The following is a 13,379-nucleotide window of genomic DNA, read 5'->3' on the forward strand; positions in this document are numbered from 1 at the left end:
ACCTTTGTTGTTTCTCGAGAGCGCCCACACAATTACGATGTGGCAGTGGCGTGCGGTTGACATGGCTAATATGGGGCTGGGTTCCAGTGTGCAAGCCCTGGGTTGGCGTTTCAGGCGACATGGGTTAAATCTATGGATTTTATCATTTAAGGTGCCCATCTTTTGTTCTGGAAGGGGATAGTGGATGAAGGGCGTCATGTGGAATTTTCCATTTTACCAGCTAGGAGCATGAACAAGTTAATAGGGATACATTCCTGACGAGGCTCTGGCTTTCTGTGACGTGCCTTTTGACTAGCCGGATAACGTTGGTCTAGAGACACATCCGACTCCTCCGTGACACTATCTATGTACGGCCTTCTCGCCGAAAGAGGGACGATACCTAGCTGAGAGGGCTTTGTAAAGTGACGTCGGGACATATATACGGGCATTCGCATGTTGGCTCAGTTGAGGCAATTGGTATTCTGAAATTCGCAGAGAGATCATGCTACAGAGGGGGAAGGATTCAAGTTGACAGACAAAGCAGTCTCGGTTGGTTTTTTTTGGGTTTTTTTTTGCTATTCTATCTAGGTATCTTGCATAGATAGATATACGACACCCAAGCAAAGAAGTTACAAATGATGGTTTTTTTTAATATTAACTGTGTATCTCAAGTAGCTTGCATTCCCTCGCAACCTAGCAAAGCGGGGGAAGGAGGTATCATTCCGAAGCAAAAAACCCATCCCATCCGTCAGGGGAAAGACTCCCCAAACCCTTCCACGCCTTTCTCATTCCGCTCGTAACATTAAAACGCCCCTTTTTCTTGCCTTTCCTTGCCTGGCAAAACAGATCTTGAATAAAGTAGTGTAATGGCAAGACCGAGTGCAACATGCCTCAACCCAATGCTCTCCCGTTCTTGATGCAGACCCCTGAAACAACAATGCCCTGTATGTGTGCGAAGTGACGACGGTTAAGTACATGTACAATTGAGCAGGCAGGCCCGGGGGGATGATATGTGCCTGTTGCTGCCTGTGTTCTATAGTCGCAATTGCATCCGTTGCATGAAAGGGGGGAAAAGCTTGATGCTCAAGACAGCCGACGGTGGTTGCGTGTTTAAGCGGTTAAATGAAGTCCATTTCGTCAAAGTCGCCGTCGGCATCGTCCTCGGCTTCGACAGTATTCTTTCGTGGTCGTCCGCGTGCTCGCGCCCGAGATGTAGAACGCGCGCGTTTCTTGCGATTTCCAAGCAGTGCGCCGGCCTTTCGCTTCCGGCCTCTGCCATCAGTTGCAGCTCCATCATCTTCCTCCTCGCTAGGTGTGCCGGCTTCGTCGCCTTCGAGGTCGTCTTCTTCTGCCACCTTGAACTCCTTGTCGACGTTCATCAACTCCACAAACACTTTGCACTTTTCCAAGGTAGCCTCTTGCGATGCGAGGCCATTCATGTGCGAAGTGACCTCCTCCCAGAACTTATCACCTGTTACGCCCTGGACCTTTGTAGGTGCTTTGCTGAGATCCTTGGCTGCTGGCTTGGTCTTCGTCTCGCGTTTGCTACCCAGGCCGTATAGGCGCCGAAGGTAAGTTCTTGCTTCCCAAAGGCATAGCATAATGATGGAGCCGGACGTAAGCTGCCGAAGCCGCTTGGGAGGGATGGTCAGCTGCGGCTGCGTGAGCTGCGCCGGCTGCCCGTTGACTTGAAGATCATCCGGTTTGTCCATGTCCATGCGCACGTTAAAAATTTCAGATTCGATGACGTGCGCCATGCTAGACCCTGTCGACGAGAAGAGCTTTTCCATTGCGTTCACGGTCACCAAAACTTCTCCAATTGTCACATAATCGAAGTAAGCAAGATTCTCAATCATGAACCGCGAGAACTCGACATGTGGGGGCATTGGCTTGGAAACGTCGAGCTTAGAGGGATCAAAGTCGACCTGTGCCACAAGTTTCTCCAAGAACTTCTGTCGATTCTTCGATTTGCTCACTTTGAGTACCTCCATCAGCAAGTGAAGCTTCGACTGAAATGGATTCGCTGTTGCGCCGCGAGTATCCTTGACGATATCCCGCTGGTACTCAAACGCTGCCTGGATGGCTTTGATGTATTCTCGTTCGATGACAGTCTCATGTTTTTCATGAAGTGCTCGATGCTCCATGAACGCAACTTCGGATATTTTGGCCATTGATGAAGTCTCCAGAGTGATCAAAGTTACGCCTGTTTCTTTGGGATGGACTAGGCCCTGTCGGTTGATGCTGCCGAGAACTTCAACCGCGAGAAATGCGTGCTCATCTTGTGACGACAGAGCGATACGAGTAACTTCTTTCAGGAAACGCTGGGTGGTCGCGCTTGCGACATCGTCATAGTTCGTCCCACCCATGACAGTCAACTCGCGTTTCTTGTCACCGTCGAGGCCGGCGGCGGCGGCGGCACTAGCAGCCTCAGACCGTTTCTCTTCGGTAACGAGAAACTCTTTGAAAGATCGGAGTATGGTGCTCTCGAGTGCCGGAACCTTGGCCTCGAATACTTGCTGAAACTTGGTGTACACATTTGGCGATACATAGTTCCGAGGATGCGCCTGGCATATGAGGCCTATGGCATCGAGTGCATGCTTTCTGGCCTCCATAGGCTGCGACGCATCGGCCCAAGGGGATAGATTGTCGACCATGAGTTTTGCGACTGATGTGCCAGAGTACTTTGGGAAGATTTTCTTGAAAACAGCAATCTCGGAGTCCAGGTCGCAATGCTTGCCAACCATTCCCACAATCGTTGAGTATCTGGCAAACTTCATGAGCTTATTGGCATCCATCGCAGTGTTCCGCATACTGGCGACTCCTCTGAGACTGGATGCCCCTAGATGAGCCAACTTGTCGCGGTTATCTAACAGGTCGGCGATAATCCACAGGCAGGCTACCACGTCGTCCAGAAGGTGCTTGGTAAGCCTGCCAACGGAATTTTGGAGCTGCTCTCTCACCTCCCGAAGGAAATCGGCATATTTGCTGGACAGCTGCGGTAAAACTTGGCGGTAAATGACCGTGACGGCTTTGAAGACAGCCAAATCATCAGCACCGCTGATGCTGGCGAGATGAGGCTTGATCAGTCTGATCTCCTCAAAGGTGAAGAGCTTCGGGTCTGCTTTTGCAAATATCTGCAAGACCTGCAGCGCATCTCTTCCCGAAGGTGTGGTTGGGTCGTCGGAATCGAGGTTATCGATGAGGTCGAACATTTTCTCAACAAGCTTCTTGCTTACGCCAAAAGGCCCATTGTGAGCCTTGTTTTGTCCTCCGAGAATTGACTGCAGAACTTTGTCCAGCACAGCGCCCACATTCCCAGACTTGACGGTTTGGATCATGAGAGCAACGTGATCAGTGAGTGACGTTTTGTAGGCCGCCGTGTCATCGACCTGGTAAAATGGAGCGAACCAGACCTCTTCAATCATCTGGCGAGCAAGCTCTCGTACACCCTCGTCTGGATCTTGAACGCGGTGAAGCAAGCTATTTGCAATAGCGCTACGAATCTCCCGGCTGTGGTTGCGAAGATAGATATCTCGAGCCAATTTCATTGCCCTCTTCCGCACTCCGATACCAGAATCAATGAATCTTTCAATGATCTTCTCCGCCATCTTGTCCTCCAATCTCGGGCGCAAGCCGATGCACTTGCCCATCAGGCCGATGGCCGAATCGCGCACCTGAGGCGACGAGTCGCTCGAGCAGTTAATGATCAAGTGAACAACCACAGAATCGCCATCTAAAATGGCGGGATCGGTTTCCAACAGCTGGTTGATGCTTTTGAGACTCTTGCTGCGAACAGTTGCCTGGTCACTAGCCATAGCATTGAGGAGCACATTGAGCATGGCCTTGAAGTGCTCGCAGAAGGGCGATCGAAGAAGGATAATCTCGTACGACAACTTCGCGTGGTTGTTGTTAACGTCTTTAAAGGTATATTCGTTGGAAAGCCATCGACGATCCTCGATCATCATTCGGAGCCGGAAGGCAAGGCGCCCAAACTCCTTATCAAGGGAATCATAGGTTTCTTGCATACCGTCATAGCCAGCAAGTATCCTTTGAGCCCAATCGGCAATCATGAAAGAAATTGCGCCCTGCAAATGAGGATCGTCACCGCAACGCTGCTGAAGGTGCTCGAGAGTTGTACGATACGGCCCTGACCAGGAAACATCATGCTCGATTCGGGTTTTCTGTTCCAACGCCGCGGTGGCCAACTCGGAGAGGTAACGGGACAGCTCATTGGAGTCGTTTCCATCCATTGAGTTGGTGGTTTTGCGAACGTGAGATCGCAGTTTGGAAATTGCAGCGCTCATGACGCCGAGAAGCTCAAGAGCCATGTTTTTGGCGGGTGCAGCTGACCTGTCTCCTTCCCAAAGCTTCATCATGTAGAAGGTCATTTGACGAAGGATGAGTTCGGCAGAGGGCCAGTCGGGGGAGTCAAGACATTCGGTAAAATCCTCAACGAAAAGGTCGAGTAGGTTGCGATAAGGTGTATCGCCCGACTTTGTAGACTTCAGGGCTCGGTTGACCATGAAGTTGACCACGTAATTCGCGTTGTGTGTCGAAGCTTCTGTTAGAGGAAGTGCTACAGCCTTGAGCTCTTGGAGGGCGAGCTCGTGTTGAGAGGCTCCGGCCTCTTCAGATTTAATGGTAGCAGCCAGGGTTGGTCTGCCAGGATGGCTCATCTCCTCGTCTCCGTCGGCGTCGGCGTCGGCGTCAGCGTCTTCTTCCATCATCGCCAGTCGGCTGCGAGTGCCCTTCTCGTCTACCTTCCCGGAGCTGGCTTGAACAAGACGCATGATGAGCGCTGAAACAGGTTGTATGCTTCCGCCATTGGATAGTCGAAACTGGCGAGCGCTCTGTTTCCCAACCGGAAGTTTTTCCAACGAGGTGAGAATGTCGTCGAAGATACCGCGGCGCTGGTCAGGCTTGGCGAGGAAAATCTGGCAAAGCATCTCCATTGCGACGAGGCGAATGCCATCGAACTTCTGCACTCCGACAACGGAATCTTTCTCTAAGTACGCGTTGTCCACGAAAAGCAGACTCGATGCAGCGAATTCCAAGGTGCCGAGAGTAGAGTCGGAGAGCTCAATGCTTGTGACGAGTTTGGCGAGCAACGCGAACAGCTTCTGGCAGTTCGTGAGAATCGGGCCAATCGCTTTTTTGTGAGGCTGCAACAATTTGAACAGAGCAGATGTAGAGCCGCTACTCCTCATCTCGACCACAGGAACGACGATACCCTCAACCACGCCTTTGAATACGTCGGTGGACTTCTGGATGATCTCCTCGGAATAAATCTGTTTCTCTTCTCTGCCACCGCACATTATACGTAGGCATGTGCGAGCGGTTTTGAGACCCAACTCAATGTCCGGCAATTGATTCAACCAGCTCATGACATCAGACTCACCCCAGGACTCCTCAACTCTGAAGTCAAGGTTAAGGGTGTGTACCAACCCTGCTTCGCTCAACTTTTGAATATGGTGAAGGCTCTCGATAGGCGCTTGGTCGTAGCTGCCGAGATCGATGACCTTCTGAATGGAAGTCTGAAGCTTCTGCTGGGTGGCGCCTGTCAAGATGGGCTCGTTTTCGCTACTCAAAGTAGCGACCTGCTCGTATCCAGGTTCGTTTCCGAGGACATTTCTAATGCCTTCTAGGACGCTCCCAGTTAATCTCTCAAAGTCCTGAAGAGCTGCCTCAGCCCGTTGCCGTTGATTCAGATTTGTGCTGATATCATCCTGTCTGCTTTGGTAGGCGCCATCTTGTCTGCGCATAGACAATCCCGTAGGCTCGCCAGGGGAGTCTGGAGCCGCCATCTCCTGGTATTCATTCTTATTGAATCCAGGGGCGTGAGGCAACTCGATAGCGAAGGAAGTCTTTTGAGTACTAGGCCCAGGCACTTGTTGTGTGGGAGACTGCGTAAGCGCAGGTTGCGGGTGGCCGGGATGTGGAGGGCCAGGTTGCACCAAGTGCTGAGGTTGAACGATCGGGTGCTGTGATAAAGCAGGCTTTGTCGGCGTCAGGGCTGCAGATGCTTCAGATGCAACTTGGTCGGGAATTTCCACATATGCATCAGGATCAAATTTCTTGGAGGGGATGGCCACTTCAAAGCGAAAATTATTCTTCTGGGGAATTTCTGCATTGGCTGAAGCGTGTTTGGGCGGCGGTGGAGCAGATTTGGGTGTCGAAGGATAATTCGGCGGTTGCTGAGTGGAAGCTTGTCCGTTTACAGAGGCGGCAGAGGCAGGTGCTCCAGAAGGCGGCTTGATGAATGTTGGCGCCCTATCAAACACCATCTTTGCCACCGGAGAGAGACCAGAGCTAAGGCTCTGAAAAGAGCCAGCTGAGGTCGAAGCCATATTCGCATTCGGTTTGGGGACGGACTTAAACTTGCTGCGCGGACCAGGAACATTAGATATCGACACCGGTTCGTGTTAAATGATACTCAACTTACAAGTATGTTCGTGCATTGGGCTTTAGATCATGGAGCACATGGTCAACGGCATATTTTAGGTGTTTCAAGCCATGATTCTGGTTCTGTCCTGTCGCTTCCTTGTTCAGATTGTCGTACTCCTGGCTATTGAACATGTGCGATATGCTCGAAGCAAGAGAGCCGGAGCCGAGGGTTGGGTCGGGTATGAGATCTGGCCCAGGTCAGCTTCACGACGAACTCCAAATAATGCAATGAAGGGATCGGGCTACCTGAGGTGAAGGGAATAACGGAGGTCTGGGGAGAGTAAGGCAACGCCTCGGGTAGTGTAAACGGCCTTGCCATCGGACGCTGCTCTGCAGCTTGTGGCTGCATGTAGCCGCCGTTCGGCGGGCCATTCTGGATGGGCCCTTGGCTGTTCACCATTTTTGCTGTGTCCTCAGACCTAATCCGACCCTCAAGACATGATATTTCGAGCGGAACGAAGAATCGAAGCGATGGGTGAGGTCGGGTGGGAGGATGTCGGGGCTCGAAATGCGCGTTCACGGGGAGAAGGGTTGCCGTTGATGGAAGTCGTCGGAGCAAGGAAACACTAGAGTCGCTGTGAGAATAAAGAGGCCGATCGCATCGTCAGAGCCCGAGAATCGCAACCTCCGAAGAACAATGTTGAGTTGCGATCCAGCGAAGTCGTCGTGGATGGGATGGGAAAGTGGGAAGGTTGCGACAGCCTCGCGAGGAAGGACCCTTGTCCGCTTGGTGGTCCGTGCGGAAGCTTCAGGCCAACCAGTGGCCAGTTGTTCCGTTCCTGCCTGTATCCCCCAGGGGCGCTGTTGCCTGTGCCTTCCATTGTCTTACCAGCGCTGGTTAATCCGGTACGAGGCGGTCCCCTCTCCGATAAGCAATGTCGATAAGGAAGGAAGTACGTACGATAACGATAGCGCCTACCCAAAATCTTCCCGGCAGAAATATTTTGTCGGTCTTTCTGCCGCGATGCTCCGTTGATCACCACACTCTCGGCCGGCAACACTAGAACTCCCTCTCTCTTTTACATACTCACCCATACACACACCGCAATCATGTCTGCGATTGGAACTCTCGTCTTCTGCACCGACTGCGGAAACTTGCTTCCCGCGTCTATGGGTACTGAGAAGAACACTCTCACCTGCGACTGCTGCGGTGCCGACAACAAGGGTAGGTCGATCGTGGTCGGCGCATTCGCTACGCAACACACGACTGACGGTTCACGGTAGACACTGGCTCCAAGACGATTATCACCCAGACGAAGCCCTCCGATTTCCCTTCTCAGTTGAGGCAGAAGCTCCAATCAAACGTCCAGGCCGTCGACAGGGCCAACGTGAACACCGAGGCCACAATCAGGGAGACCTGCCCCAAGTGTGGAAGAGAGGAGGTCCGCTTCACCGCGGTGCAGCTTCGCAGTGCCGATGAAGGCAGCACCATTTTCTTTACCTGCGATTGCGGCTTCAAGTATGCCCAATACTCTATTCTGACCGTGCACGACGCAATGCTGACGATTTCTAGGTGGTCTCATAACAACTGAAATACACTAAACTTTTTGCCCGTCGCTTTTGAGTATCCTATCCCACTAGTATTTACCTACCGACCAAACCTCCCAAAGAAAATGTTCAAGCAGCCGTCTTGGCCGCCTCAGGGATCAGCGCGTATTCGGCCTGACCGCTGGACTCGAACTCGGCCATATCCAATGCCACGATGACGCTCTCGCGCACAACCTTCTCCTTGTCGTGCAGGAACTTCTTGAGCGTCTCCTCGACGCCCTCCTCGTCTCCGAGACTTCCCAACGCCTCGGCGGCCTCGTGCCGCACCATGCTCGCCTCCTCGACATTGCTAAGCGACTCGGTCAGAGCAGGAATCGAGGCCGGGTGTGACAGCTGGCCGAAGACGAAGGCGATCTCGTGACGGAACAGCGCAGACGGGTCTGCGAGGCCCTTGGCAAGGGCGAGCACAGCGGGGACAGCGGTGGGCAAGTCGGGCGGCGACGCGAGGTCGCGCAGGGCGAACATGGCGCGGTAGCGCTGGAAAAGGGGCAGCTTCGTGTCCATCAGAGCCTTCTCGAGCTCTTCGACGGTGCGTTGCAACCCCTCCATGGGGGGTGCGGGGTCTACGGAAGTAAAGTCGCTGTAAAAACAAACGGACGTAGGCGTTAGCATAGAGAATCATGATACCCTTCCCGTTCCTCTCTAGAGTGCAGGGCCCTTGTAGTGCAGCCGGGGTCTCTTACCTCTTGCGCAGCTTCTCCAGCTTTCTTTGCTCCGAGTTCTCCCACTCAATGCGGTCGATGGCGATCTCGCACGTCTCGGTGATGCAGACATCCTCGCCCTCGCGGTCTCTGTACTCCCTCAGGATATCCAGCTGGGACACGTCGCCCAGCGCGCCAAGGGCCTCGGCGGCCTCGTGGCGGCACATGGGGTCCTCCTTCAGGTCGCAGAGGACATCGCGCAGGTAGGGGACGGCGACGAGGTTGTCCGTCTGGCCGAGGCAGTATGCGAGCTCGTGCTTGAGCAGGGCCGAGGGCGAGGTGAAGCCGGCGGCGATGGCCTCGATGGCGGCGGCGCTCTCGGGTCCCTTGGACTTGCAAGCGACGTGCTTGAGGGAGAAGAGGGCGCGGAAGCGGAGCGGGAGAGGGGTCGTCTCGGAGGTTAGCGCCTTGCGCAGCTCGGCGATGGTCTGGGACTGGGAGTCGTCGGCCGCGGCGAGGGCCTCGAGCGTCTCGCGCGTCTCGGGCATGTCTGCGGAGGGGGACATTTTGGCTGGGGTTTTTTTTGGTTGGTTTCTTGGGGTATCTTTGTGTGGGCAAAAAAGTCAGAACGGTTGACGGACAAAGCTCAGCAGAATGAGGCGTGGGCCGATTTTCTAAAAGGGTGGGATGGACGAGAGTTACCTCCGAGGGGTGGTCTCAGTTCGGATCTGATAAAGAAACTGTAGAAATTTTGCGAGGGGCACAGCGGGGTGATTTGGCCCCGATAAGATCTTGCCCCTCAGTGGAAGGGTACCCTGTAGCCCTGTAATGGGGTGGGAACTCTAGCGCCGACCACAGCCGCTTTTCCTGCAGAAAAATGAAGGCAGTTGAACATCAGACGAGGGTTCCCCATTCCAATTTGGTCCTGGCCGGGTCTGAGCCCCAACATAGGACCGGAATCATTATCCCCGCTCATCAATTGAAGAAGCTTCAAACGGTCTATTAGTCTAGTTGGTTAGGACGTCGGATTCTGAAGACCCCAGAACTTTCCGTAAGCCCAGGTTCGAATCCTGGATGGACCTATCCTTTTGCCCTTTCCGTTGTTTTGGCAAGCCCTTCACTCTGTCCGTAATTTTTGATATCTCAACTTTGTCGAGCAACTAGAGCTTTGTAATAGAAGGGTCTCACAAGTGAAAAAAATTTGCCAGGCTAAGTTGCAGCGACATTGGGCATTGACGGGTTACTCTATTAAGTGGGGTTACCACCTCCGCGGAACGCTTGAGGCGGCGGTTTCGCCACCACTCACAGCAACTCCTTTCGTCAACCACGGTCTCTCACTCTCACTCATCCTTGAACCAACCAGCACCTCAGCAACACGATACCCCGACCCACGAAATATTAGAAACCGAGAAACGAGACCTTCTCATTAGATATAAAGTGAGTTTTTATGGACTGCTCCATAGGGTCATGTTTTCTGACCTTTGCGACAGAACGCCTCTTTGAAATTCCGGCTTATCAATCAACCTCATCTCACTTGGCCGGAAGTGAAGGCCGGTCCCGGACCTGGAACTCTCGCCTCAAGCCGACTCACCCATCGCACCCATCCGCTTCTCCCAACTTCAAGACCATCGCAAGCCTGGGAACAACCCCCTCGCCCGCCAACTGCTTCTGTTCTCGGGACCCACCAAACCCCTCCTCGTCTTCATCTCACACCGTCGCAATGGCCCCCTCCTTGGAGGCAGACTCGGACGCCGTCCAAGACGTCCTCTCCAACCCCCTAAAGCAGAAGCCCTCCCTCGTCGCGCCGGAACCAGAACACTGCCCCGGCCCCGAGTCCGCCGCGGCGGGCACCGCCGACTCGTGCGCGGGCTGCCCGAACAAGGACATCTGCGCCGCGACCGCCACCAAGGGCCCCGACCCCGACATCCCCATCATCTCCTCCCGCCTCTCCTCCATCTCCCACAAGATCCTGGTCCTGTCCGGCAAGGGCGGCGTCGGCAAGTCGACCTTCACGTCGCTGCTGGCCCACGCGTTCGCCACGAACCCGGACAGCAGCGTCGGCATCATGGACACAGACATATGCGGGCCCTCGATCCCCAAGATGATGGGCGTCGAGTCCGAGACGATCCACGTCTCCGGCGCCGGCTGGTCGCCCGTCTGGGTCCTCGACAACCTGGGCGTCATGTCGATCCAGTTCATGCTCCCCGACCGCGACGCCGCCATCATCTGGCGCGGCGCCAAGAAGAACGGCCTCATCAAGCAGTTCCTGAAGGACGTCGAGTGGGGCCCCCTCGACTTCCTGCTCGTCGACACGCCGCCGGGCACCAGCGACGAGCACCTGAGCGTCAACACCTTCCTCCGCGAGAGCGGTATCGACGGCGCCGTCGTCGTCACGACGCCGCAAGAGGTCTCCCTGCTGGACGTCCGGAAGGAGATTGACTTCTGCCGCAAGGCCGGCATCCGCGTGCTGGGGCTCGCCGAGAACATGGCGGGCTTCGTGTGCCCCAAGTGCACGAACCAGAGCGAGATCTTCAAGGCGACGACGGGCGGGGGGAGGGCGCTGGCCGAGGAGATGGACATCCCGTTCCTGGGGAGCGTGCCGCTGGACCCGCGCATCGGGATGGCGTGCGACTACGGCGAGAGCTTCTTCGACAGTTTCCCCGACAGCCCCGCGTGCTTGGCGTTCAAGGGTGTTGTGCGGAACCTGAGCAAGCAGATGGGGCTGGACGAGAAGGACGTGTTGCCAGAGTAGATGGAGCATTGCGTCTTCTCACGATTTTACGTTTTATATAAATAAATAAAAGATATCCCTTGCCTCGCATATAGTCTTCACTGTTCGAAGCATCCATCTGTATATTATTTACGCGAATGCGGCATTACTACCATTCTGTTCGCATTTGCGACGGCCAGCCTGCGGCACCCTCCTCGACTGTCTGTGTATGTCATGCTCGCTCGCACCTATTCACCGTCTCTTCACTCGGAGCCCAGCTTCTGCGGTATCTCCTCCAGGTCCTCGGCGTCCTGGATGTCGATCACGCGGCCGACCTCGCTCGTATTCCGCATCAGCTCCTTGGCGCCCGCGTACAGCATTCTTATCTCGTTGTTGCAGGTGATCGGGAGGTAGTAGATCAGGACGTACGGCACCGACAAGCGGCCGGAGGGCTGCGCACATTCCCCGCGTTAGCATTTTCTTCGCCCTTGTTCTTCTAAGCGGAGACCGGCTTTGGATCGGCAGGACGTACCAGTGTAAGCGGGTAGCTCAGCAGCACGAAGCGCGGGCTGTGGTCGGGCAGGTCCTCCGCAATCTCCTCGAGCGACTTGTAGACAACCTTGTCGTCATCTTGGCGGATCTCGTGCGTGTTCTTGTCAATGTAGTCTAGCGAAAGGCGCGCGGCGCGCCGTCAATGTCAATAACGGTTGCGTTTCGCATAATATGGTCGGCCGTAGAGAGGTTCGCTGAGGGCTTGGCGAGGAGACATACTCACATATGACAGCTTGGGGGTCGTTGGAGCGCGAGGTCCCGAGACGGAACTTGCGAAGGTGGTCCTTGGTCTCCTGCGAGAAGGCGTAGAGCCGCGATTCGGAAGCCTGAACGGAGCAGCATGGTTCAGCCCGGGTTCCGGATGAGAGGGGGATGTTATCGGAGGGGAAGATAGCAAACGTACCATGGCTATGAATGCTTTTGGGGGAAATCAACGCAGATATACAATGTTTGTTCCAGCGTGTGCGGAAGGAGCAGTCCAACGAAACCGAGACCGAAAGCTCGAGGGCAAAAAAAAAAAACAGAAAACCGGCCTAGAGGACGCAGGAACAAAGCTTGCTGCTCTTGGTGTACGATGATCCTCAGGGTCTAGAGTCTGTTTTGTCCCAAGCCGTAACACTAAGAACGTCAGGCCGAAAGTCAAGCCACCCCTCCCCCGCCCTCGACGGTGTTGAGACCAGCGCAACAGCCCCGCCATTCCCTGCTGAGCAGGGTGCCCCACTGGTGACCTCACCCACCACCGGCGGAGCTCAGCCGCCCCCCGGTCACCTGCCGGCGTTCGGCCTCCTATCAGCCTTAAGATTCCGACGACCACTCAGGCCGGTACAGTAATCCTGCAAACCTCATTTCAGGGATTGCTAACTCTCCTATTTTCTGTCATTTGGTAATTGCTATCTCTTATGGAATGGGATTATTCATGTAGAATGCCACGCTAGATACTTTTCTTAAATCGCTAACAGACTTCGTTATAAAGGTCATGTCATTCAGTCGCACGTAATAGCAACCGTCCGTGTGTGGTTGTGGCCACTGTATTCATTCTTCGCATGAATATTTTAACTTCTAGCGGTCTTCTATTACACTCTCCCTTCTCTTCCCACTGTGGACTCCTAAGAGAAGAAGATGAGGACTGATAAGACCAATTAACCCTCCTCAAAGCTCCTCATCAATCACCCGCGTCGTGATAGAAACCTTGCATTCTCATAAATATATTATGGCTCAAGCCATATTTCCTGACCCTCGCTCTCATCAATGCCGACCGGATGGCGCCAAAGATTTTGCAATTGTAGTAAGTTCACAAGGGTCCTCACTCTGAGCGGTGGCTGTCCAGAAAAGATGCAACATCGACTAATTGCTCGCAATGGCCACACCCGGACTCACTTTATTGTGATGCTGCTTCAGCCCATGCTCCGGCACCGCGGTAGAGAAAGTCTGCAGGAATTGCATTACGGGTCAGCCCCTAAGGTCCGCACCATCGTCGCACTTGACAATCCCCTCTTCCGCCAATG

General features: G+C 54.3%; 5 protein-coding genes across 5 annotated transcripts; 2 read left to right on the forward strand and 3 right to left on the reverse strand.

Moving 5' to 3' along the window:
* Positions 1-1,097: 1,097 nt before the first annotated feature.
* On the reverse strand, positions 1,098-6,823 carry EsH8_IX_000449 (cohesin-loading factor complex subunit SCC2 domain-containing protein; the record flags this gene model as incomplete). Its single annotated transcript, XM_083266785.1, has 3 exons — positions 1,098-6,360; positions 6,422-6,611; positions 6,670-6,823. The coding sequence occupies 3 exons, from the start codon at positions 6,821-6,823 to the stop codon at positions 1,098-1,100; spliced, it is 5,607 nt and encodes a 1,868-aa protein (XP_083130350.1).
* A 650-nt stretch (positions 6,824-7,473) lies between these two features.
* On the forward strand, positions 7,474-7,955 carry EsH8_IX_000450 (DNA-directed RNA polymerase I core subunit RPA12; the record flags this gene model as incomplete). The annotated part of the gene is made up of 3 exons (XM_083266786.1): positions 7,474-7,588; positions 7,648-7,882; positions 7,937-7,955. 3 exons carry the CDS (start codon positions 7,474-7,476, stop codon positions 7,953-7,955), a joined length of 369 nt encoding a protein of 122 aa, XP_083130351.1.
* An 85-nt stretch (positions 7,956-8,040) lies between these two features.
* Positions 8,041-9,178, reverse strand: EsH8_IX_000451 (deoxyhypusine monooxygenase; the record flags this gene model as incomplete). Its single annotated transcript, XM_083266787.1, has 2 exons — positions 8,041-8,551; positions 8,655-9,178. 2 exons carry the CDS (start codon positions 9,176-9,178, stop codon positions 8,041-8,043), a joined length of 1,035 nt encoding a protein of 344 aa, XP_083130352.1.
* Positions 9,179-10,332: 1,154 nt separating this feature from the next.
* On the forward strand, positions 10,333-11,364 carry EsH8_IX_000452 (Fe-S cluster-binding ATPase; the record flags this gene model as incomplete). Its single annotated transcript, XM_083266788.1, has 1 exon — positions 10,333-11,364. One exon carries the CDS (start codon positions 10,333-10,335, stop codon positions 11,362-11,364), a length of 1,032 nt encoding a protein of 343 aa, XP_083130353.1.
* A 221-nt stretch (positions 11,365-11,585) lies between these two features.
* Positions 11,586-12,280, reverse strand: EsH8_IX_000453 (glia maturation factor; the record flags this gene model as incomplete). Its single annotated transcript, XM_083266789.1, has 4 exons — positions 11,586-11,774; positions 11,855-11,988; positions 12,098-12,200; positions 12,278-12,280. 4 exons carry the CDS (start codon positions 12,278-12,280, stop codon positions 11,586-11,588), a joined length of 429 nt encoding a protein of 142 aa, XP_083130354.1.
* Between the last annotated feature and the right edge of the window lie 1,099 nt (positions 12,281-13,379).

This window comes from Colletotrichum jinshuiense, chromosome 9 (genome assembly GCF_051148585.1).
Source record: "Colletotrichum jinshuiense chromosome 9, complete sequence".
Classification (NCBI taxonomy): Eukaryota; Fungi; Ascomycota; class Sordariomycetes; order Glomerellales; family Glomerellaceae; genus Colletotrichum; species Colletotrichum jinshuiense.